The sequence below is a fragment of the Corvus hawaiiensis genome, chromosome 2 (genome assembly GCF_020740725.1).
Source record: "Corvus hawaiiensis isolate bCorHaw1 chromosome 2, bCorHaw1.pri.cur, whole genome shotgun sequence".
Taxonomy (NCBI): domain Eukaryota; kingdom Metazoa; phylum Chordata; class Aves; order Passeriformes; family Corvidae; genus Corvus; species Corvus hawaiiensis.
Genome location: NC_063214.1, coordinates 91,384,806 through 91,411,305, shown reverse-complemented (window position 1 = coordinate 91,411,305; position 26,500 = coordinate 91,384,806). Strand labels below are relative to the sequence as shown.

At 39.6% G+C, this 26,500-nt stretch overlaps 1 protein-coding gene across 10 annotated transcripts in view; it reads left to right on the top strand.

Moving 5' to 3' along the window:
* Positions 1 to 26,500, top strand: part of INPP4A (inositol polyphosphate-4-phosphatase type I A) — a 73,774-nt gene that overhangs the window by 39,030 nt on the left and 8,244 nt on the right. For 3 of the 10 annotated variants that reach the window (XM_048325249.1, XM_048325233.1, XM_048325222.1), the window contains exons 15-26: positions 1,373 to 1,390; positions 3,898 to 4,081; positions 5,569 to 5,787; positions 6,902 to 7,040; positions 9,924 to 9,956; positions 12,842 to 13,014; positions 14,761 to 14,884; positions 15,712 to 15,838; positions 16,219 to 16,359; positions 17,697 to 17,794; positions 21,309 to 21,421; positions 21,762 to 21,916. In XM_048325249.1, coding sequence (XP_048181206.1) covers positions 1,373 to 1,390; positions 3,898 to 4,081; positions 5,569 to 5,787; positions 6,902 to 7,040; positions 9,924 to 9,956; positions 12,842 to 13,014; positions 14,761 to 14,884; positions 15,712 to 15,838; positions 16,219 to 16,359; positions 17,697 to 17,794; positions 21,309 to 21,421; positions 21,762 to 21,916 — 1,524 coding nt within the window. Of the gene's footprint in view, positions 1 to 1,372; positions 1,391 to 3,897; positions 4,082 to 5,568; positions 5,788 to 6,901; positions 7,173 to 9,923; positions 9,957 to 12,841; positions 13,015 to 14,760; positions 14,885 to 15,711; positions 15,839 to 16,218; positions 16,360 to 17,696; positions 17,795 to 21,308; positions 21,422 to 21,761; positions 21,917 to 26,500 lie in introns of all 10 variants that reach the window. The other 7 variants (XM_048325259.1, XM_048325243.1, XM_048325194.1 and 4 more) reach the window with 5 other exon arrangements.

The window sequence follows — 26,500 nt, the reverse complement described above, 5'->3', positions numbered from 1 at the left end:
TTGATTCATTTAATTTAGTTATTTTAGGTGCTGGGTTTGGGTTCTGCCTATTTGTGGGTCAGAACATTTGTCTGCTGAACCTCCTCAGCTGCACTACATCATGCTTTCAACCCATTATTTTCAGGAGACTTTCACCCCTCTCATAGCTTCAAGGTCCTGTTGCTGAGCTCTCTTTAGTAGAAACCTGCTGTACCTGATTGGTAAATTCCTTGTTGACAGAATAGTTTTAGTTCTGAAACTATTGCTGGAGGTCTTCCTGCATTGCCTAAAGTTTATGCATAGTTTAGGCTTCTGAATCTGGCCTCTGCTGTATAGATGGGATACCTGACCCCCATGTTTTGTCTTCAGGGACTGCCTAGTGACCTCTGTAGAAGTGTAACTGTGTGAGCTAGAGGAAGGTGCAGAAGTTGGGAAGGTCACATCTGCTAACATGGCACCCACTCCAGCTCCCAGAGGAACCAGAGTGCTGCAGGGTCTGCATTGCTTCTGCTGCTGTATGGAGCATTGGAGAGAAAACAAGAGCAGCAGGACAAGGAGTCGTAGTCAGGGGAAAGGAGACCTTGACAATGCCCTTCCAAAGAAAGGACTAGTAGGATTTGGAGCTGATAGAGAGGAGGGAATGACGTGGGAACCAACTGCAGAATTAATTTTGGCAGTAGAGAAATGAATAGCAGCATCCTGTGAACGTCAGTCAGATATGTACTGATACAAAGATTGGTGCAAAAATACCTGGTGTAATTATTCAGTCTTAGAGAGTGCACTGGGATAGGCATAGAGGAAAATGTAAACCTGGGAACATTGGTATGCCAGGCTCACCCTTTCTGTTTGTTTGATACTACTATGGCTTTTTGAAATAGCCTCCTTCTGTCAGAGTAGCCACTGAAGTGGTCCTTACTTCTGCAATAGCTAATTTCCCATGTGGATTTGTTATTTTTCCCCTCACCCAATAATTAAGTTGATTGGAGAGTTTAATTTCTATCCGGTACTTTTCCTCTAAGCTTTTCAGAACTGTTCCTTCTGGGTCCATGAAAACTGCAGGTTCAACATTTGAAGAACAACTTTCATTTTAAGTACTCCTCTGTTATCAAAAAAACCAGTGTAGTAGAACTGAGATCCATCTCCTCAGTTTCATTGTTACATTCAGTTCCTTCTCCTTTCATTGGCATAACTGTGCTTGGTGCATTCACAGCATTTCCCCAGATCATCCCATGGTCATCTGGCAATCTGTGGGTTTTTGCTTCCAAGTTCATGTACCCACCTTGTTGAAAAAATGACTCAAATAAGTTATTTCCCCAAACATACTTTGTTTTGTTTCTGCTTTTGGTATTTGCTAACAATCTGCTAATTTTATTTTGGTTTTTTGTTTTTTTAGCAGTTATGAGGAGTGTTGGTGAGTTTTCTGTTTCTGAGGGTTCTATAGAGGGTTTCTGTTCTCTGGGTTGTTTTATTTTTCTTTTCTTTGGCAGAGATCTGGTGTGTTTTAAAGTGTGCAGGGCTTTTTAATGTCAAGCATCATGGCATCCCTAATTGTGCTCTAAGTAATTGTAGCTGCTTTGTAGAACATGATGTGTGAATGAATTTCATTTCATCTGCAATGTTTGTTTGCAATGAACAGCTAGTTTCCTGGCTCTCTCTGATCATAAGTTAAAAAACTGAAAATCAGAAGACAAGGATTTTATATCTTTTCCTTTGTTATTTCCAGTGAAAACTATCTGGAATGAGAAACTTTTCTGCCAGTGATGGAAGATAATTAAGATAATTCTATGTATTTTAAAATCTTAATAGTGATAGATTGGGCATGGTTTATATTTTTGTAATCCATGTCTTTATTTAAAACATTTTCACATAACTGTTGTTTATTTTTTCTCATGTTGTGGTGTTCAGTGCTATCAAAAGCAGACATTACTGGATGGTTCAAAAATGCAGAAGTTCTGCTCTAAATTACTCTTATTAAGGTTGAACCCCTAATTCACTGAGAATTTAAGTCTGTGTTACAGTTTGCTGTTATAATACAATGAGAGCTGTTCATTTGAAAAAGCAATTGCAGGTTGGAAAGTAAGTATACGTGAACTTCACACCATAAATTTTTTCCCCCAATCATCCTAGCAAATGTTTATGATTAAAAATATAATAATTCTAAATCAAATCTCAATATGCTGCATGGCCTTTTCTGCCAAATATGTCTTTATGCATGTTAACCACACTGTCGTGGAAAGAAATTGCTCAGAGGAATTGTCACTAAGATCACCAGTCACTAGAAAGCACAAATCAAGTACAGGGAAAGTCCTAAAAGCTGAGATTAATTTGCTGCATGGCATAGCAGTACTGGGGAGTGGTTGTTCTCTGCCGCACTTGGGTGGGCGACCAGAGCACAAACAGGGAAACTCTTTCAAGAATCAGTTCTGAGTTACGTCCTTTCAAAACAAATCCCTCATCTTTCTTTTGTAATGGAGCTCAGGCAGATACTGGCATTAAGCTTCTGCCTTGCCTTAATATCCTTTAAGGGACAAGAATTGGAGTTGTGGCATGATTTTAAAGTGTGCCTCACGCAACCCTCCTGTCCTACCTCACAGATACGTTGCAGAAATTAACAGCATTGCTCTAAGGGTAGCAGAGGAGTTCACACTCCTTGGAGGTTGTGATCTGTGGTATCTGTGCCTGGAAAAGAAACTCCTCTCCATGTAGCTTCTCAGCATGGCTGTCTCCATTTAACAGTGCTGAGATTGGTGCAAACAGTAGGTTCTTCTGTGCTGTTACTATGCTGAAGCCATTCATGACTGTAAAAAAAAAAATAAAATTAAGATAATACACAATTGGTGTCACCTCATGCTTGATGCCATGTCATGAATCATACTTGTCACAGCTGGAGATGATGTAAAGGCCTGGTCTTTGGGTACCTTTCCTACTGGGAAGGAAAACCCCAGCATTTTGCCTGACAAAGGGAGTAGTGGTCAGTTGGTTCCAAATAGTTCATACTTAATAAGAGCACAGCTTCAGCTTTGAGTAACTTTCTAAGCTAAAAGGCAGCTTTTGTAAATGACTTTTTCAGGTGGGATTAAATCAACCTTTGGAAGTGCTGTTCTCTTTCCAGCAGTTATAGAGCGTCTGTTGAGGATTAGATAAGCAACTTCTGCGGACAGTTAAACTTAAAAGGGCATAAACTATTCTCCACTGTCTAATAAGCAGTCTTAGTGTAGCTGCATTATCCCCATATAAAGATAGGTTTGTCCCTAGTTTAGTAAATTAAGTGTGTGTGAACAGACACTACACAAAGGACAGTGTCCTTGGATTAGCCTGAAGATGTGTGTTGGTTTTTTACGTATCACAAAATTGCTTGTGCTGGTATAACTTGATCCTGGTCTGCAATAGAGGAAATTATATACTAGCAAAAGGACTTTTTTGTTAATACCACAGTGTTTGTATTATGGATCTGGGTGGCATTTCACTGTTAGAAGGAGCACAGATTTTCTTTTCATGGTGTTAGTAGATACGTGATAAAGCATGTTTGTAAACCAGGCCTCAGTGAAGGCCTCAGTGAAGTATCTGTGTTGTAAGGAGAGGGAGAATGGAGCAAGATGTCTCTGCAAACAGTGGGTCTGTATCTGATGGCAAAATCTGTCACCCACGTTCTCCTCAGCAAAACTGTCCCTCTGGTGTACAAACTCTGCCCACAGCCCCTTGGTATTAGGGATTAGTAAATCTGCATCTGAATGCTTTCAGTAAAGGCAGAGAAGTCTCTAGGATCATGTTCCTGCTGTGCAATTGCCCACTGGACTTTCACTGTTGATCACTAGTTTAGGTAAATTTTTGTTGTCTGACATTAATTCCCCAGCATGCCACTGTAATGTGTGTACCTCTAGATCAATTTCCCCCCTAAAATCAGTCTTTCTTTTTCAGCACTTCAACAAGTTCCCAGTCTATAATATACATCCCACAGGACATCGTTAGAGCAAAGGAAATTATTGCACAAATCAACACCCTGAAAACACAAGTCAGTTACTATGCAGAAAGGCTCTCAAGAGCTGCCAAGGATAGATCAGCTAATGGCCTTGAAAGAACACTTGCCATCCTAGCAGATAAGGTAGGAGAATAATTCATTTCCCTGCTGAAGCACAGTGTATTTTTTTTTCTGTCTGTGCTTTTAGTAGGTTTTCTTGAAACATCTATTTTACCTTTTTCAGTAGTGTGTTGTAACATGCACAGTCCTAAAAAAAAAATTGTATCAGCCTTTAAAAGTTCCTGGTTTTATTTAGATTGTCTCCTACTTTCCACACCCTTGCCTTCACCTCCTGTTGAAAGTGCAGTGGAGAGCAATATCCTCTGATTCCCTCCATTCATCATATTGCAGTAATGTGCATTCTTCACTTTCTTTTATATCCTTTTCTCCATAATCACCTGGGATTTTTTAATGTTCTGAGTCATCTGTCAAGCAGCAGCAACTGTGTGAGAGTTAATGAAACAATTCTGTATTTTTCCACTGGTGAAATAAGGAATAATGGTGACACAGCCTTTGCTTGAATTATAGTGATGTAAACCAGTTATTTCTTGATGTGTGCTAACAAAAACCAGACTGGACCCACAGCTGAACACAACCTTAGAGGGAGAAAAAAACCCAAATACAGTTTTACTGACCCCTTCTGTCCTTGAAGCCAGTCTGAAGGTTCTAAACAGCAGTAGTGGCAAATCAGCTTGCTGTAAATTGTCCCAGTGGAAGGGATATGCATACAGTTTTGTATAATGCGACCTCATGTAAATGTATTATTTATTATAATACTCTAAATGAGTACAGTGTATAACTGAGCTGTGGGATTTTCTACAACTGGATTATGTGTATATATAACATACTAATGTCTTGTTTGTTGGTTTTTTAGTAGACACATAGGCCACATAGTTTTCGTATTCATATGGCTTACAGAAATCCTATAATACAGCATGGCTAAATAAGACAGGGAACAAATTGCATTGATAGTGGGTTATACCTTCAGCCGTCCTCTTAAGTCTTGTTCTGATTTCGGACAGGATGATTGGGGTGAAGCTCGATCCTTCTGGTGTGGCAGCTGTTGTGTGGGGTAAAAGAACTATGTAATCATAGAATACAGTGAGTTGGAAGGGACCAGTCAGGATCATCCTGGTCCTGCACCCCCAGACTCACACCATGTGCCTGAGAGCATTGTCCACACACTTCTTGAACTTTGTCAGGCTTGGTGCTGCCACCGCTTCCCTGGGGAGCCCATTCCAGTGCTCAAGCACTGCACATGTGTCTGCACATTGTTCTAATCTTTCATCAAATGGAGAATGAAGTGCAAATAAAGATGAATTGCACATTCCTTAGTGAAATTTTCAACAATTGCAAGTCTAATATGGTAGTACAGACTTTGGAAATGTATCATTTGTGTTCTGGGATCCTATACTATTTTTTAAGGTCATTCTGTAAAGGTATTCTAAAGGCGCCTTAAAGCAATAGTTTCTTTTACAGAATACTACTTCTTTCTTCCTTGAAAAACTACAGTATAAATTGTGTATGGAATAATGAAACTTTTTAAAATGTGGGGCCTTATTGCTTTTTAGACCCGGCAACTTGTCACAGTCTGTGACTGCAAGCTGTTGGCAAATTCAATACATGGACTGAACGCTGCAAGGCCAGACTATATAGCTTCAAAAGCATCTCCAACCTCTGGAGAAGGAGAACAAGTGATGCTAAGGAATGACCAAGATACACTTGTGGCCAGATGGACGGGAAGAAATAGCCGATCTTCTCTGCAGGTGGACTGGCATGAAGAGGAATGGGTATGTTTGCGTAGTGGAGTGATGAATACTTTCTTCTTTTTACTTTCTTTTTTTAATAATGCATAGGATGAGTATGTAGGAGGTATTGGTCAGCTAGCAAAGATGTTGTTTCTATCCTGCTGGCAGTTAGTCCTTGGCATGGGAATACAAGCAGTCTTTAATAAATATTTCTGGGTCTCCTAAACAGTGGAAATTGTTACAGTAGGTGCATAGCATTTTTAAGGTGAGGTCCAAGAGAAAGTAAATAGCTTTTAAAGTGAAAAACTGACCGTACTACAATGGGCTTTTGCACTTCTCCCAGATAAAGTGTATTTTGTGTGTGCTAGCTATGCAATTTAGCCTTCCTCTTATAAAAATTCCCCTGTAACCATTTAGAACTTGCAGTTGATCACTGCTTTGATTATGAACAGCATTTTAAAACTGTTTGCACCATGTATTTAAATGATTTTCCTTACCACACTGCCAATCAAAATGAGAATTGGACTGTGTAAATTCTGTCACTGTGTTAAATAAACAGAAGTTAACTAAATCTCGCAAATAGTCAACATTAATTAAAGCAATTATTAACATTGTGAAATACCAATTTTTAAAAGAGATTCAATTCATTTTGGAAATGGACCCTTGCTAGTTGTAATTATTTTGGCATACTTTGACTTACAGTCACAGTCACAGTAATAAGATACAAATAAAGCTAATTCAGTATTTAGACAGTATTATAATACAGTGATTTTATCTGTTGTTCACTGAGTTACAGAGAAAAAAAAGATGTGTGATTGTATACAATTAGGTCAAACATTTCAAGAGTAAACAATAGTGCCATCTAGAAATTGGAATAATAGTGCAGGAAGAGGAACTTAAAATTGTTTGGCAAACTTACACAGAAAATAGCTTTGCTATTTACCACACAAGTCATGTCACTACATATTGTTGACATCCTGGTGTACATTACTTATATATCCATAATTTGTGTGTGCACACCTGTAACCACAATAGCCCAGAGGAAGCTTTGCAGAGGAGTTATGACTAGAATCCCAGGAGGAAATATATTGCCAAGGGATTTGTTACCCAACGTCTCTTTTGGTTTTAAACTGAAAAAGAAATGTTTTCTTTTAAGGAGAAAGTTTGGTTGAACGTCGACAAAAGTCTGGAGTGTATCATACAGAGAGTGGACAAACTTCTCCAGAAGGAGCGCTTGCAAAGTGACAGCTGTGAAGATGTTTTCCAGTGTGACGTCAGCAGTACTAGTAAGAAAGGTAATCGGGACAGTCGTGCCTACTGGATAAATCCAGAAGATTTAAATGAGACCTCATCATCCTCACCACCTTCATCATCCTCACCACCATCTTCATCCACACCATCCTGTGCATGCCATTCTCTCAAGACAAGTGCGTATGCCAGACACTGCTTCTCACTGCTGCTCTCTTCCTGTGTGCTGGCATCATTCCTAAGCCTCCCTTACAGCCCTCTGTGTGTTTTTAATTCAGTGGTGGTGTTAAGCAGTGATGTCAGGCAGAGGGAGCTGTTGGTGTACTGGGAGCTGCTAAGCCCATTACTTATTTTGAAATGCTGGTCCCACTGAAATCATTGCCAAATCCATTGATGCAAGTGGCTCTTGGTTTTCACGCTGTGTGTTTTAAGCTGGTAAAGCAGTTGTATGGGTTATCACATGACACACCACCTCTGGTAGCTTTCCTGTTGGCTTCAGCTTCTTTGCAGCAATCAAAGCTTATTACAGATAATTAAATCATGAGACAAGTTCAGGCACTACTGAAAAACTGATGGTCCCAGCTGGACTGCTAAAGCACGGGAGAGGAGCCCAAGCAGTCCCATTAGATTGAGCTGAATTCAGATGAACCTAATGGAGTTCAAAGCAAATTTTAACCCAAATTGTGGTGCTGAGGCATTCCATTATTTAGACTTCTTGTAGCTGGAAGGTAGTAATTGGCAGTGCAAGCTCTTAGTTGAATAATCCATTCAAAATTTAAGGTCAACTGGATGTTGTATTGAACCCAGTGTAAAGTTGTGAGCATGTGAATGAAATATATCCTTATCAGTTTAGATTGACAGTTTGGCAGCTGTGCATTAAATTTCAGAATTATTTCATTTACTTATGTACTTATTTGACATATTCTCACATTCTTTACATGTGGTCACTATGATTTGGCCACTTAATAGCGCCGGTGGGCGAAGTGAAGCTCTAAAAAGACTGATCTGTGTTCTCATTTCCTTTGTCCTGTTCTGTCTTATCATTTGATGGCCCTTTGTCCCTTACGTGTGTCTGTGACTTCATGTCCATCACATTGTTAGTGTTGCAGTGGAAGGCAGTGCCTTAAGAAAAAAAAAGCAAAAAGGACATGAAAATAAATGTTAGTATTTTTTTGTGTAGCTTTGCATGTTACATGTAGTTTACTTAGTATCTTAGACAACCATGTTCTAGATTAGACTGATATTTTTGTGTATTATTGAAAAATAGGAGAGTAGGTTCTTGTTTCAGAATATGTACGCTATTAATCTGTGACTAAATTTCTTCTACCACTTTGATACCTATAAATATTTTTTTTGCTAGCTAGTTTACATGAAGTTTTATATGTATTTACATGTAAGTTTAATCAGTAACCTTCAATGCGCAATCACATGAATGATTAAATGTTGTGGATTTTTAATACTAAAAAGCCCAGGAAATATGTGTGATGAGTGATATCAGAAGCTTTTCCCAAGACAATTTTATGCTGAAAACACCTTAGAACAATATTTTTCTTCCATTTTCAGTGGATCTTTTAAATCTGCTCTGTATCTTGACACTTATGCCATGTAAAAGTGGAATTGGCTGCGTGACCTTACCAAAGATTTTGTTAGTGCAAAGAATTTTTGTAACTTTTCCCTGTTCTTCCTCCAAAGTAGGAAAAAAAAAATCTTTCTATTTAACTGACAGAACCTGGGGCAGAATTGAAGGTTCTCTAAGTTCAGAATCACAACTTTTTTTGTTGTTGTGTATTCAAAGAATTAATGTTTTTCCTGTTAGTAATTATGAATTTTGAATAAATGAGTAGAGAGTAGACAGAAATTATTTTGAAAGCAATGTCAAAACCAGCCAAGCAAGATAGTTCCAGAACTGGTAAGAGAGAGACAGTAAAATTTTATTGAAGGGCTTTAGAGGATCTCTCTAGAAATGAATGTTTGTGAAAGAAAATACTGCCTGAAATAGTAGAAAGGAAACTTAAAAAATATATTTTCAAATGTACATATGCTATAGGCTTAGATATTCATTACTAAAATCACATGGGGACATATCGTTTCTTTAGTGAACATGATGAATTTTAATTTACTGAGAAGTTTTTTCTGATTATCTCGCTGAGATGATTGTCCTGATGCACACTAGTTGAATTTTATATTTTATGTTGTTATGTTCAGATTTGTAATTCATTGACTAGTGACTCTAGATATAAACAACAGAAGCTTAAATCCTATTAGCTTAGTAAACTACTTTTGATTGATGCAAGACTTGCTATAACAGGGTATACATTATTTTTTTACTGTTGGCATTGTATATTTTCATCTGACAGCTTGATCCTCCCTCTGAAGTGAGTATGGAATACTCAGAGACTTCACTGGTGGGGTTTCAGCCCTTAATATACATTCTAATGTTTCTGTTAATTATCTCAGAAATTGTTAACAGATTTGACTAAGGTAGCAAGGTACTGGTTTTTTACCACTCTTGCATTGTGGGTGCCTTAATGTCATTTTCTGTTAAGTGCATTGAACTTACTGCTGGTCTTTTCTGTTTAGCAGCCTTACTGCCAGCATACTCTATAATTGCAGTAAACCAGTGGTTCTCAAATTGTGCCCTGTGGATCACTGGGGATTGACAGTGCACTTGCTGGTAATCCACAGCGAGCCTCTGAGCTAGCAGGTACTGGCTTTCCTCCAAGTCCCCATCCAGATGTTCCTCTGATCAGAACAATGGAGTGGAGGAGATGCCCATGCCCTCGGTACCTATGGGCAACAGTATTTCTGCTGAGCTCCTCTTCACTCAGTGAAAATGTTTGAGAACCCTGGCATTGAGCATTTGAGTTGCTTGTGTTTAGACTGTGTTGCTGCTCCTTAATCATGCATGTTGCCCCTCCATTTCTGTGCAGATTGCAGCCCTACTCCGGAAGAATCTGCCCCAGGTATGTGCATTCATGGCTTCTGCTTCTTCTGAAAACTGCAGGGGTTTGTTCATAGTTAACTGAACAAGTGCCTTGCTTTAAGATGGACCATTTTGAAATGGCAATGCTTTGCAACACCACGTGAGTTACCTAAGCTGTTGAGAAGTTATTATTTCCTGAGTGCAGGGGGTATCTGGTCATTTTGTATGTCCAGATATGGGAGAGCGAATGTTCATGGCCTCTTTGATTTCTCCAGCTGATGTGTTTTAGCAAACTGATGTAGGTGACAGTGGTTTGAGGCCTATTCCAAATGTCATTGAAGTCTGTGGGAGTGTGGCATTTCAGACATGCCCTTTCACACGGGCTGTTGAGCTGGTCTTTCTGGATGAGAAGTTGAGCAGAACATGGAGGAGTCAACAAGGCTGATGGAAAATTTCTGTTGTGGGTGCACACCAAGTAGTATTTGGGATTGCAAGTCTCATGTTTCAGGATACAGAATTTAGGAGTCTCATCCCAGTGTTAACCTTCTTCCTTCTGTACTTAATATGAAAAGACTAAAAATATCTTTTTAAGGCCCTGGAGGATAGCTGTTTTAATAATATTTTTATTGCTCTGGAGAAGAGAGACCCTTAGGGTGAAAAATGCAAGAACTTTTCCCACCTGACATTATGTCCTACAAGCTTTATGTATTTGGTTCTCTTAATAAGACATTATTTTTTTATGAAATGATCAGTAGTATATAGTCAGCAGAAGTTTGCTATGCAAACTTGTAGGCCTTCCCAACATCCCTACCTTGTTCCAGCCTAATTTGAGACTGGGAGTGCAATTCCTTTTATTCCAGTTTGCTGTTGATAACAACTACCATTGACTAAAAAATAAAAGAACACAGGTGACACCTCTGTGAAGTAAGTAGCAAAAATAATTTAGAACTTTGCAGACTGACAAGGGTTTGTTCTTTCATGGCAAGAATTTTAAACCAAGAGAATACAAAGCACAGAGGATTTTTGCTCACCACCCCAGATGAGCCTCTGCATTGTATGTGAATGTTGGGAGAAGAAACCCCATCTGCTAATTGCATTATCTTCAGCAGTGTACTTTTTGATTACCAGAGATAAACATATCTTTCAAATGAGGCGCTGTCAGACACACTACAGTTTTAAATCCTCACTGAGTTAGTAACTATATACATGTGTGTACAACCAGACAATGAGATGATGTGCTGGAAGATACTTTCAGTTCTCTTTCTCATTCTCATTTGTTTATGGAAAAGCTCTTAAATGCAGTAAGAGAAACAGTGTTAGTGTCATCTGTATTTTGCTTTCTAAGTGTTCACAAGGCCATGTTATGGCATCTGACTAATATTGAGATAAAATATTGAATAGAATTTAAGCTGTGAATCCTTGCCTGTTCTTTTTACATTTCCTGCTTTTTTTTAAGGCAATGGAACAGAGTCAAACAACTTCCCCTTTGTGTAGTTTGTTAGGTTATCTATCTACTGCATAGAACAAAAGCCAAAAGGATAGTTCTGTTAATCTTGCCAGATATGTTTCTGTTAGCAGACTTCCAGAGCTCCCCTCTTTGGCTGGTTATCAAAGGAACACTTATTATTACTGACTCTTAGTTCTGCCTTTGAGTCAAAATCCCAAACAATTTCCTTTCAGGGGCTTCAAGTGTCTCATTCATGCAGGTTCTGGTTTGTATGTTGCCTTGTTCCTGCAGCCAGCTGGGGTGGGAGTTGTGTGTGAGCTGTTTGTGAGCTCTGATGCTTCTAAAAAATAAAACATATTGTCCTTCCCTTTAAAAAGAGAAGTGTTCTTCTGCTTCAACCTTACATTAAGGAGGGCAAAACCAAAGCCCTGCTCTGTATTCTTTTTATGTTGCAGAGAGAATGAGTTTTGGTATGGCATCTGAATAATTTTTTGTAAACTCATGGAAATGCTTTTTTTTTTTAATTGGTGATTGATTAAGATGAAAGATGAAATAAGGAAAGAAAAGGAACTGAGCATGTGGGATATTTTAAGGCTGAGTAGTCTCTTAAGGAAAAGGAATGGCACAATATTTGGGGTACCAAAATAGGACTTGGACAATTCAGTTTCATTTCTGTGCTTCCTGTGCAGGACCTTGAACAGAATCCCTCTGGGTCATATCTTCTGTATTTCAGTGGAAGAAAAGCTCCAAACTACTTCCAAGAATCTGTATGACTCCCATCTAAATCACTATATTTAGTATTTCTTGTTAGCTAGCTTAAAGCCTTTAAAACCACTCAGGAGACAGAAAACACTTAAAAGAGTACCTACATTAATTTCTCACCTCTCCGCCTTATTAATCTTAGCTGCAAATAGGAGATGAGCATCATCTTGCCTCACTGAGGTGCAATAAGGATCAATAAGGTGGTGGGGCAGTTGAATGATACACTTATGAGCCTAGAGATTCAAAAGGCAAGATATTTGGGAGAATCTCATTGACAGAAATGGTTAAGCAGATGGTCCCTATTTCTGTAGTACAATAGGCTCCTTACTGTCTGTCCATGTACGTGCAGTGAAAGGGTTTGTTTGAACATGAACATGCAGTTATATACACTTCTGTATATAGTTATTCATGTTTCTGTTATGATTTCCTAATCAGCTATTGTACAGCTTGTTGTGTGGGCACAAATTCTGCTAACTTTTACATGGAAAGTCATAACAGCCTTACAGATTATTCTCTATATTTTCCTCATGCAATAACTACACTGTAAGATTACTTAATTATTACAAAGCAGGGAGTAACAATCCTGCCAAAATAAAGCGAGTTCTAAATGGGAATTATCAACAACTTTGACTTGAAACAGGAAGTTTCTTCTTAATGTGTGTTTGTTTCAAATAAAGTGCTTCCACTGCTGCTAATTCTTTTTTTCTTTTAACCAGGTGAATGGAGCGAAGCTCTTTATCCCTTGCTGACCACACTCACTGACTGCGTAGCCATGATGAGTGACAAGGCAAAGAAAGCCATGGTCTTTTTATTAATGCAGGACAGTGCCCCGACAATAGGGCTCTGCCTGAGCCTTCAGTATCGCAGGGATGTTGTCTTCTGCCAGACTGTAAGCAAGCAAATATGCATGATTTGATTTCACTTCCACGTTTGGTGGGGTTTCTATGAAATATGAAAGATTACTCTTTCCAGAATTTATCAGAACTCTTCCCAGGTTTGACACTGATTTCTCCTCACAAGCTGTGCTATCCTGTCTTTACTGGTTACTTACATGCATTTGACAATACATAAATTAGGTGTCCCCTTGGATACACATTTGCTATTGAAAACAAAAATTATCCCAGAACTAGTGAAAATATACTGCTGTATACAGAAACAACCTTTGCCTTCCAATGTCTCCAAGCTAAAGCAGAAGTAAGATGTGAAAGAGGGGAGCAAAAAGGTCTGTGAGTAGCAAGTGTACTCCCTCAGTTACCTTTTGTTGTTTTCTGCATTGAGAAACCCAACAGGACATACGGTATCTAAGGAGAGAAGCCCAGCTATGGGAAGAGAAATTAGTTCTGGGTTTTTTTTCTTAGAAGTTCTGTTTCTGCACCTGCTGGCATCTCTTGTGTCAGACACTGACTAGCAGGTGCAGACACTGCACTAAAAAAATTTCCACTGCCCAGAGAAAAAAATTTCTTCTGCCCTCTATACTTCTATAGTGTGAAATCACTTTCCTGTGAAATCACTATCCTGTTCATTTATTTCAAACAGTTTATTTCCTGGACATCATTTGGCAGGGCTTTTGTCCCAAAATGTAATATCAAAAATGTAAAACAAGTGACAGGATGAGAGGAAATGTCCTCAAGTTGTGCCAGGGGAGATTTACATTAGATACTAGGAAAAACTTCTCATGGATGGGGTTGTTAAGTTCTGGAGTGGTCTGCCCAGGAAAGTAGTGGAGTCACATCCCTGGAAGTGTTTAAAAAATGTGTGGATATGGCAGTTGTGGACATGGTTTAGCAGTGTACATGGTGGTGGTGCTGGGTTGGACTTGGTGACCTTAGAGGTCTTTTCCAACCTTAATGATTCTTTGAATCTGTGATCTCATCAGGATAAAATGAGGGAATTTTCCTATATAAAACCCACCTCATATTGCAGATAATTTTTAAACTCAATACTTTGAGTATGTTTACCTGTCATGATCAGAACTTTATTCTCTTCTGTTTAATTCTATAACAAAGTCATACACCTGTGTACATAGTGTAGGGCAATAACCTGGGAAATACCTTTGCTGACAGTGAATTAAAACTAGAATTAATCTTAGATCATAGTACTGCCCTTAGTACTAGATGTTCAGGATCTTGTGCTGAATATCTTGTAACACCAGAGTTTGAATCTGCATAATGCAAACAGATACTGCATTTTTAAGCTTTCTCAAATGCCATTTTTGAAAAGCAGTAATTTATTCATACCAAATATCAAAATTCTTGGCTTGGAACTAGCTGTGTTGCTTTTCTGTCTAAAACTAAAACAATTCTCTAAGGAGAAATTTTTGTAATTCCTAAGTTGTAGACCCTACCACAAGTGATCGTGTTCAGAAAACAAAAAGGTGTGAGATCCACAGCAGCCCCATTTTGAGACAGCTTGCCAGATGAAGGCAGCATGCCCTGAATCTGATTTTTTTAATGTTTTGGGTTTTCATTGGTTGGTTGTCTCTCTTCAGCTGCAAGGAAGAGTGATGTTTAAGGGAAAAGAGCATCTGTTTGACAGATTTTATGGCACCTCTTATACATGCTATCATTTTTGTTTGGGGCTGAAGAACCTCTTTTATCTTGAATCATTTCATTCTTGTCTGTTTCCTCTCTCACAGCTGACAGCACTCATTTGTGGTTTCATTATCAAGCTGAGGAACTGCCTGCATGATGACGGATTTCTAAGACAACTCTACACCATTGGCTTGCTGGCACAGTTTGAGAGCCTGCTGAGCACTTATGGTAAAGGCACGAGGCCAGTGGGTGGGATTAGCTGTTGAGTCAGCAAATTCTGCATTTGATTGGCTACAATGGGATCTGAGTGTTTTGCAGCTCAGCTATAAAATTATTTTGAAAACTAAAATGCAAAGATAGATTATAGCTGAAGTACTTAATATCTAACAACTCTGAATTTATTTGCTCTTACTTGAATATCTAAAAGATAAAGTGTATTTGTTTTATAATAGAATGTCAAAGGTTTAAGAAAGGCTAAAACGTATCACAGTGGTCTTTGGGTTTTTTCAGAAAATAAATGGATTAAAGTTTTGGTAAGCTGGGAGAAACTTTGCCCAAAATTCACTTTTTGAATTTTCTTGAAACTTGTGTAGTATTGCAGCACAATGTGTGATTGAAGAGAGAATATAAAAAGGGAAAGTACTTCACTCAGGAGTGTTTCACTCCTGTGTCTCAAAAGCTGTCTGGATGCTGGTTAGGGAATGCTTTTCCAGACAAATCCAGAATACCTTGTAGCTTCTCCAGTACAAAGGGTATCATGGCTCTGACAATGCTGAAAAGTACTTACTAGCATCATCTAACTTGGAAAATCAGCATATAAACTACTTGAAGGACAGTAGTCTGGACTGTTCTAGGTAAATGGTATTTTCTAAACTTGCTGAACTCAAAAAATCAGTCATGGCATTGTCTCTAGGTCAAAGGGGAGGCCTGAGCTGCAGGACCTCTTCATCTGTGGAACTTCTTCATGGAGCGATGATCTACTATTGTCATCAAATTGACAAGGGAAAGTTGTGCATAACAAGTAATTACAATTCACTTTTTCCTCTTGGATTTAGGTGAGGAGTTGGCAATGCTGGAGGACATGAGTTTGGGAATCATGGACTTGAGGAATGTAACCTTTAAAGTAACTCAGGCTACATCAAACACATCTACTGACATGCTGCCAGTCATCACTGGAAATCGGTAAAAAACAATAAATATACTTTATTCTTGATGAGATGGGGACATGCCAAAACTTTGCTTTTTCTACCCAAGTTGTAGAAGAACTGCAGTACTAATGAGCAGAGCAAAATCAGCTATTGTCAGGATACTGGCAGATCTTATTTGAATGTCCATGAGGATATAAATGCAACATTACAGGTTGCTGCGGGTTTGTTTTTGAACTAGAATAGATTTTCTGACTAGAAGCAAGTTGTGGCAGTTCTTTAAAGTCAGTTTTGACTGATAGTTGCTTTTTAATGGTTATGTTATATTCTAGGTGTTATCCCTCTTTAGATAAATAACATATTCTTGGGATGTAGCTTTTTGATCCCCATGTCTAACAGCTGTTTATCTGTTCTCAGTGATGGATTTAATGTGAGGATCCCCCTGCCAAGCGCCTTGTTTGATTTGTTGCCGCGTGAGATTCAAAGTGGAATGTTACTGAGGGTTCAGCCTGTTCTTTTCAACGTGGGAATCAATGAGCAGCAAACCCTAGCAGAGAAGTAGGTATCCAGTCAGTCAAGCTCAGCCTTACTGGCAGTTCAGCAGTGGAACTACGTTGCTGTGGAATTGCACTCTTGCATAACTAACAGCGATTCAGTTTCTCCAGTACACAAACAAGAGTACTCTGTTCTAAATGAATCCGTCAAATGCCAAACAAAAGGAGGTCCTTTATATACCACGTAACTGTGAAGCTCCTTACCTCATGGGTTTGAGACTAGTGCGGGTTTATGTGGTTCAGAAGTGAATTTACACTGAGGAGATCTATCAAGGGCTATTTAGCACACAGGTGCTCTTTGTGACTTAAGACCTCTCTGAGTGACAGATCACTAGAGGCTGGGAGGTCATTCTGAGTATTGCTGCGTATTTGCTGTCTTGGTTTTGCACTCTCCCTGAGACTCCCTCTCCTGGTCACTGTCAAAATCCAGGATAATTGGCAAGGTGTACGTCTGTTTTAACATAGCCTTGCAGTATTTATGTAATGCAACAATGCTATTGTAAAGCTGAAAAGCATAATTACGTAATTATATTTTCTAGTGAAACTGTTTGGTTCTGGAAGAGCTAGCAGATTCCCTCTATTGTGGCCATATCCTGTAAAGAGTACATTGACAGAGCACTGCTCTAATGGAGAACTCCAGCAATGTCAGGCACATGCATGTTGTGACAGCAGCCTCGGTACCAGGCTGAAGTGTGCACTGTGGTGGTGGACAGCAAGAAAGAGTCTAACAAAAGCATTCCAGAAATTACTGTTGTCCTCTGTTTCCTACAAACCAAGCCCAAGATGACTAGCACAGTTACAGATGTCAGCACTCTGTGTGTACATCTGTGTATGTAGATATTTAGATGAGATAAATCAGGGCATTGTTGACAATATTTATTCATGGTTTATTACTCCTGGATCCATATTTTTCATTCACATACATGAAGTCAACATTCTCAGTCCTACCTACTGATGTTGTGGTTGTTATTATTGGTTTATGAACTAACTAGTAAAGTCATTATTAAAAGTTTAAATTTAGGTAAAACAATTTGCCAGGTAGGAATTTAATATTGAAAGAGAGACATGAAAGCCAAAGAATTTAAAATACTATTTTCCACAAGATTTTTCGTGTACCTTCCTTCCCTTTTTCCCCCTCACATTCATATATTTCCTTTCTCTGTAATGAGTCATTACAACAGTTCTCTGTTACATTTCACCTGGCATTTGAATGGTTAGGGAACTCCTGGGATTGATCTTTAAACTGTTTTTTGGTTTACATATTGCCAAGAGCAGTTGTTTCAAAGAAGAAGAGAAACATTTTACCCTGGGCTTAATTGTTCCTTCCTTTTCCTTTTACAGGTTTGGAGACACCTCACTGCAAGAAATAATTAACATGGAAAGCTTAGTGCGGTTGAATTCATATTTTGAGCAGTTCAAGGAAGTTTTGCCTGATGATTGTAAGTATTTTGTAATTAATGATAAATTTGGTTGAACAGCACAATTCAGGCTGATTTTTTCATTTGTTTGCTTTACGTTGGTTTTGTAAATGTCGATGATACACCAGCATTAGTAACCTCCAAGAAATGATGCAACTCTTTTTAAATACTTTAGTACTAAGTAGAGCGAATTCAAGAGGTTTAAAGGTCAGACTGATTAACTTTCCTTTTTAAGGTTACTTTTACATCTTTTTCTAAGTGGCAGTGTGTACTGTGTAATCACCCAGCTAGGCAGTGAGATTGTTGTAAGGTAAAGGTGTAAAAGTGACAGGTTCTAGCAGCAGCAGCACTTTTATGTGCAGTTTTTGGTGATGTTCCCTGCACTTAAGATAAAACCTGCACAGAGAGCAACTGCCAGTTTTTAGGAAATCAGTGACTTTCCCTCTGTTTTTCCTTTGGCACTTTCCTATAATTGTTGCATCCGCAGCCAACAGCAGAGAGCCTGGGAGAGAGACAATAGCTACAAGCTTTGATTTTACTGGGTTTTTTTTTTTACTGGTTAATTTGCTTGTTACTGCTTGGGGTTTTTTTGAGAAGGCGGTGGCATAAGTGTTATTTACATGTGACCACAAAAAATGGTGAAAATTCATCAATTCATTATTATTGCTATCAAATCTCTTGTAAGGTTATTTCATGTGTCCTACAATTTGTTGCAATTTTATTCCAGAAATTCAAATGCAACAGCATGCAACAGGATAGTTAAGAATTCTATCTGTAGAGTGTGTTATTGCACGTCCAGTTACTCTGAATGTTCTTGATATGGCTGAGAGCAGAACCTGCTTCCCTCCATCCAGGCATTCATAATCCTGCATAATTAATACTCTGGATTGTTAGCTGCAAAATTTAATTTTTTTATTGTATAGAAGTCTAGGATCAGATTTTCTTGTAAGATTCAAAAATTAATCAGTTTAAAATGAATTTTGTTCATGTCTCTGCCTAGTCTTTCATAATAATAACTCCCATTCAGCTCCTTCCTCTCCTCTTTAATTTTGCTTGTCTCTTCCCCAAACCTCTTATGTTTGATCCAGTCATCTTTTAGCTTTTGCCTTTTTTTTTTCTCCTGAAAGTTGTGGTGATATTGAGGATATACAAAGTGACATCTACTTTTCTCTGAACCCTTGTCAACAGAGAATAGCATTTACATTTAACTGCAAACCAGGTGATTATGCCCAGTGATGCAGTCTGTGGTAGGCAAAAGGAAAACCCTACAGATCATTCTAGGGGACAAAGGGCCCAGTGAGGTATCTGTTGGCAGATTGTAGGAAATGTTCCCTTCAAGAACAGTCCACAAGAAAAGTTGATTCTTTATTCACTGTCCTTGTCCCTGTGTTCTTAATTCTAAGATCTGCAGAATTTCTAAGAAATTAATTAGTCTTTGCTTCACTAGCTCCTTGTCCTTGTTGTATTAGCTCTCCTTGTCTTTAGAAAGAGGAGATGGCCTGTACCCTCTTTTTGTTTACAGGTATTACTTACTTTCTAGGTGTAGAGTTTAAGCAGACAAGACCAGGACAGATACAAAATTGTTAGTTATAGAATATAAGATCATGAAGTCCAACTGTTTCCCCAGCACTGCCGAGTCCACCCCTAAACTGTCTCCCCAGCTGCCACATCTACACATTTTTTAAATACCTTCAGGGATGGTGACTCAGCCACTTACCTGAGCAGCCTATTCCAGTGCTTGACCACTCTTTCAGTGAAGAAATTTTTCCCAACATCCAATCTAAAACTCCCTGGTGCAGCTTAGGCTATTTTCTCTTGTCCTGTTGCTGATTGCCGGGAGAAGAGCCCCCCTGGCTTTCATGTGGTTGTAGAGAACAATAAGGTCCCCTCTGAGCCTCCTTTTCTCCAGGCTAAACAGCCCCAGCTCCCTCAGCTGCTTCTCATAAGACTTGTGCTCCACACCCTTCACCAGTTCAGTTTCCCTTCTCTGAACACCACTGAGGTTCCAGCACCTCAGTGCCCTTCTTACAGGGAGAGGCCCAGAACTGAACACAGGATTTGAGGTGCAGCCTCACCAGTGCTGAGTACAGGGGAACAATCCCTGCCCTGGTCCTGCTGGCCACACTATTGCTAATACAGGCCAGGATGCCACTGGACTTCTTGGCCACCTGGGCACACACTGGCTCATATTCAGATGCTGTGGACCAGCACCCCCAGGTCCTTTTCCACCAGGCAGCTTCCCAGCCACTCTGTCCCCAGCCTGTAGCGCTGCCTGGGGTTGTTGTGACCCAAGTGCAGGACCTGACACTTGGTCATGCTAAACTCTATAAAAGTGGCCTTGGCTTATTGATCCATCCTGTCCAGATCCCTCTGTAGAGCCTTCCTGCCCTCCAGCAGATCAGCATTCCTGCCCAGCTTGGTGCCATCTGCCGCTGACTGAGGGTGCACTTGATTCCCTCCTCCAGATCATTGATAAAGATATTAAACAGGACTGGCTGCAGAACTGAGCCCTGGGGACCCACACCAGCTGGATGTAGCACCATTCACCAGCACTCTGTGGGCCTGGCCATCCAGGTGGTGGTTTTTACCCAGTGAACAGTATGTCCTACCAAGCCATGAGCAGCCACTTACTCCAGGAGACTGCTGTGGGAAGCAGCGTTAAACACTTTGCTAAAGTCCAGGTAAACAATGTCCACAGCCTTCCCTCATCTACTCACCGCGTCACCTTCTTGTAGGAGGAGGTCAGGTTAGTCTAACATACTATTTGCTGTGAGAAGTAGGCCTAAAATAAAACCTCATTTGTCACTCAGGTAGGATTTTTTTTGTCACAATGTCATCTCTTGCAGTGCATACCTCCTTATTTATTCAGTCACAGCTTTAGTTGGTGTTCTCTGTGGTTACGCCTTTAAAAAAAAAGAAACAATAAAAAAGACATCCTGTTGAATACTTGTAACTGATTGTCTGGAGTATCTTGCTACATATGTAAGAGATGGTGTGCAACAATTCAAACACAGAAGATGAGTACTGAAAGTGCTCTGAAAAATTTCCACTACTTTATTTCCACTTAGTGAAATATTAATAAACAGATCATGAAAATGAGGCGTCCTGTCAAAGAGGGTGTTCCTTGTAACTGAAAGCTGACCAGCTTGCAAATTTAAAATAAAAAATGTGAGCAGTATATACAATAGCTTCAGAGTTTCTCTGAAGACATGCATGTTCTGCTGTCACCTCTGTGACACACAAACCAAAATACTATACCAATCTTACTCCCTTTGTTCATTCTCTTATTATATTGCTATTAGATTCTGAGTTCCTGAAGTTTTAAATAACTGGGGTTTATATTTCCAATTAAGTTTAATTAAGCTTGAATTTGTTTTGTTGATGGTACTAAGTAATTCAGAACTTGAATAATTGTTCTAAGCTTTGATAGTTTCAAGAAAACGCAAGTGTGTTTGCAACAGGCATATATAAACACTTTGTAAAAGATCTGTTGAATACAGAAGAATAAGTGGCGTCGGTTTTATTTGTTTTATAGGTCTACCTCGATCTCGTAGTCAGACGTGCCTGCCTGAACTGTTAAGATTTCTGGGACAAAATGTACATGCAAGGAAAAACAAGAATGTTGATATCCTTTGGCAAGCTGCTGAGGTATTTATTCATCTAAGTGTCTGAATAGTTCAGCTGTATGCATATGTATTTTCCACTTTTTTATTACTGATATGTTTGAATTTCTTCATTTGCTGGCATGTAGCTTGGAAATGCTGCCAGGCTAGACCTCCTCTAGAATGGGACATGGGGAGATAAAATGTATTTTCCATATCAGAATTTTCCCTTCAATGCAGTGAAGTTCTGCTCTCTGAAAGATGACTAACTTTGACATCAAAGCCCTACACAACATTTGTGTCTCTCTAAGGGGAAGTACAGGTGTTCTCTCTGACAGAAGGTTAAGCATGTAGAAGAAGTGATGGACTGTATATCCCATTTCTAGATATGCCGCAGACTTAATGGTGTTCGATTTACGAGCTGTAAAAGTGCCAAGGATAGGACTGCCATGTCGGTCACCCTGGAGCAGTGTTTGATCCTACAGCATGAACATGGAATGGCTCCACAGGTCTTCACTCAGGCTCTGGAGTGTATGAGGAGGTAAGAGTTTGACCGCATCACTTATTCCTAAATAAGGAACCATGCAAACTGCAGAGGAGTGGTGGTCTCTGTTTCCATCAAAAGAAAAAAAAAAGTAAACTGAAGTCAGGAAACTGTAGAACTGACTGCTAGAATTCATCCCTCCTGTGCATGTGAGTTGCATATGCTAAAGCTGGTTCTTACCAGATTTGTATCAGATGGGATTGAGTTTTCAGTAGAAAATGAGGACTTTTCAGACAAGCATGTGAAAACATGTTTTCCATTTATGCTGAGCTTACAGAACAGGAAACTGGTGCTTCTTTGAAAGTTGTTTAATGATGACTTTACCTGAACTGTCATAGCACTATGTTTCTTAGTTCTAGATCAGGGAGATTACTCAGGGATGACCTGTCTTTTGTTCTTTGAAACACAGACACCTGCAGTTTGCACTGGTTTGCCACATGTATTCTTTAGCAGTGAAACACTGCTCACTGGGTGAAATGTCAGTATGAGTGTTTCACACTACAGCAACCAAATTTCATCACAACGTGTCAGTGTGCTGTTGTCATATCAATATAATGATGTTCTGTATTCTGAAGCAGCAGAGGTGTTTGCAGAATTAAGTACTGTACTTAAAAAAAAAAAATAAAATCTGTTTACTGTTGTTCAATGCCTTGTTTCAAGCACTGCTGGAAAACTCCGTAAGTCACATACCAAAAGAAAGGATAAGAAATCTAGCTTTAGTCTTTATCAATGTAGTTCAACAATGCTGTTCAGTCCTGTTTTTCAACATTCACTCTTACCGAATGTACTGTACTGTGTGTCTTTTCACCAAATTCTCTAGAGTGTTCAATTCTCTTATCCTTTCTGTATGTTTTTGCTGTTTGACCCTTTCTTACTCTTCAGTTACCTTGAAGAAAAGTGTCTCATATAATAACACTTGCAGCCTCTTGCCCTAGTAATTTGGGGATTTATAGCTACATCTAATTGGGTGGCACTGGACTTCTTTATTTTCAGGTTTTTGCTGCACTTTTTGCTACATTGTCACAGAATTAGGACAGTACATGAAGACTGCACTCAAGAACTAATTAAACTTTGATATTAGAAACAAAACTTGAAACAGCTTTGTGAGGGAGAAGTTACTAACTTAAAATGGACTAAGTGGTTTTCAAACATTTTTATTTAAATTATGCAGCTTGCTGACATAGACATCTGAAACTGTTACACAGTTTCACAGTTGTGTATTTAATAAGAATAAAACCAACTAGGAAAAATAGTGGGCATCTTGTTACTTTCTTCAAATTCTTTACTGGGTCACTGGGTTTTTTTAATGCAGTCATGGACATGAGAGAGAAAGGTTAATAATAACATTATTATGTTATTAAAACAAAATGTTTTGGTCCTTCAGTCGACCAATTTAATATAACAGGATCAGATAAAGTATTGACCTAAGAAAAATACTGCTTTGTGTTGACCTACACAGGGATATTGAAAGAGGGCCAATTTAATCAAAACCTATGGCTTGAGTGTTCTACCAACATCAGGGACTTCCTCTGGCAGGTGAGGTACATGACTTTCTCTTCTGTTAAATCTTGGACTAGGAGAGATTTTGCAGAACAAATACTGACTAGTACTGAAGGAAAACCAAGATTAGACCATTCTTCAAGCCTGTCACTCTTTCTCACATCTCACTGCTCTTTGGGATAGGTGGTTGTGTTTTTAAAATCATTTGTCAACTCTACTCAGGAACAATGGCACAGAATTAATTAAAAGATTAATGGGAGATACAGGATTATGGAACAAATAGGTCGGAGTTCCACTCCACCAAATCCCATTCCAGCCTGGACAGGTTGACCTGACCTAGATGACAGATACAGGATAAGAAAGGGTAGCAAATTGCTTCCAGAGTATTCAGAAAACATGGGTTTTGTTCTTTTACCTTGGATCTTTTATTTGTGTAACTGTACTGGAAAAGGAAGGTTTGGTTCGTTCTTAAAGACTTTTGAAGTTTCTGAGGCAGTTTGAAGGACAAGGAAGAAGTACTAGTAATTTTTGAGACTCAAAGTATTTCATCTCTTCCCTACTGACAACTTCCCAGAGAAGAAAAGCATCCTTGCTTACACCGTTCTTGAAAAAATTAAGAAAGCATAATCTTCTTCTATGTGATGTTGATCTTCAGAGGTGTTAATTCCCAGTTACTTGTCCTCAAGGTCTTCCCTTCATTCCTAGTCTTATGATAATTATGTATCTGTGATAATTGTGTTCAGTGAGCAGGGACATCAGGGAGAGAACATAGAGAGTTCTTGTAGATTCTTGTAGAAATTCACCGATACAAGTTCGTGGCTGTCACCTTAGAAACAAATATCCTAGTAGAGTAAACTCATTTTCTGTAAAAAAGTTACAGCTTTTCCAGTCCTAAATCAAACACACAGTAAATCCCGGCCCACAAAATGTAAAATCATGATGATATGTCTGGAAGTTCAGGCTACAGAGGAAATAGCTACATCACCAGTAAAGGCAGAACAGGAGTCAAAGTCCAACTATAGCCTCTTCTATCTGCAGCCCACACTCCCCATCTTTGACTCCCTGCCCTCCTTCCCCCTACCAGCTTTCTGTCCTGTTAGAAATGCCGGTGGAGCTGTTCGTGGGAATATGCTCTAAGGCAGTTTCAGTCAAAATCATCCTGGGCAGCAAAATCCTTTACATGTTTCAGGTAGCCCATAATTAAATGAATTAGGAAGTTGCAACACAAGCAGTTTAGCCAACAGAGAAGAGCTGTCTCAGACAGGGGCTCTTAAAAAGCAGCTGGAAATGAGGTGAGGAAAATCATGTCTTCTAGCTGCCATGATGGTGCTGACTAAAAGGATTACATAACAAAGTCCTAGGAGTCATGTTTGGGTATGACCACTCACTGCAATGAAACAGCTATGATTAAACCAGGCTTGGTTGGATTTTTTCACTGATTGACCTGCTTTAAGAATAAAATCATGTTGAGTTGAGCTAGACCACTTGCCAGATGCCCACCCAGCTGCTCACTACCTCCCCTCAACAGGACAGGGGGAACAAATTGTGAAAAAGCTCATGAGCTGAGGTAAAGACAGGGAGATCCCTTGCCAGTTACTGGTACAGGCAAAACAGACTCAGAGAAAAAGTTTTTATTTATTGCCAATGGATTGGGGGTGTTAAGAAATAAAGACAAAAATTAAAAACGTTACCTCCACCACCCTTCTTGTCCCAGGCCAAAGTATTCCACTGCTTCTTTCTCAGCTCCTCTACCTCCTCCCCATGCTGAGCAATGCACAGAGGATGTGGAACAGGGATTTGCAATCAGTCCATAACAGCTCTCCTCTGCTCCTTCCCCCTTGCACTTCCTCCACTCCAGTGTGGGTCCTTTCCATGGGCTGCGGTCCTTCAGGATGAACCTACTCCTGCATGGGCTCTCCATGGTCTCCAGTTTCCTTCAGTAAATATTCATCTGCTGCACTGTGGGTCCTCCATGGGCTGCAGTGTGGATAGTTCCTCTCCACAGCTGTGGGGGAAACTGCTTCAGCTCTTTCTCCTCTCCTTCCCTGACTTTGGTCCTCACAGGGCTCTTTCTCAGGTCTTTTCCCATCACTCTTCACTGCCATGCAGGGCTTTGCCTTTTCTCACACACTCTTTCCCTGAGGCACCAGCATGGCCGAGGGCTCAGCTGTGCCTTCAGTGGGTCACTGAAGCTGGCTGGGACCAGCAGTGTCCAGCATGGGGCAGCCCCAGCCTCTCCTAACAGAGAGGATTCCTATATGCAAGCTAAATTAGAAGGGAAATTGCTGTGTCTTAACCCCAGTCCTCTCCTAGAGGTAGTCTGCTGATGAATGTTTTGATTTAAGACACCGTACAATTTGGTATATTTGATATTTCCAAAAGCTGACTTTTCACCCCTCAGGGGGAAGCATCTACATGGGCCAACAGTGACAAGAAAAGCACTTTCCAGCTCTTGCCTCCATTCCCACCATATGTGTCTGTGTATACGTCTTTGTGTAAATTTGAGTAGCTTGATACTGATTTTTAATGGTGGAGATGTGGCATGTGATGTTCATAATGCCATCTTGTCATTTTTAACCTTCCTTCTTGCCCTCTCCCATTGTTTTACATTTTATCTATATTCTAAAACACTTTTCTTCCTCCAGGCTATTTGTTGAGCCTTTGTTGGCTGCTTTCCAGTAAGCACTAGGTTTCCACTGGCTGATTCTCCTGATCACACACACACACACACACACACACCCCTCCCCACTGCTACAAAGGTAGTTGGGATTTGTAGGCGTCACAGACTCAATCTGCCCTTGCCCAGTGTAGGCAGCAGGAGTGAAAACATATCTTGATCACCAATTTGGATCAAATCCAGATCAGAAATACAGTTGTTTTCATTCCCTGCCCACCTAATTCCATTTGACTTGATGTGTCACCAGCATCTGAATGCTCTTTTTCACCACCTCCAGGGTATGTCTGATTTCTTGCAGGCCACTGTCTGATGCTTACATAACCCCGCTACACAACCATCAAGGTTATGAATGGCTTGTTATGGATGGAGCAAGTGCACAAGTTCTAATAGCATCAGGCTTACAG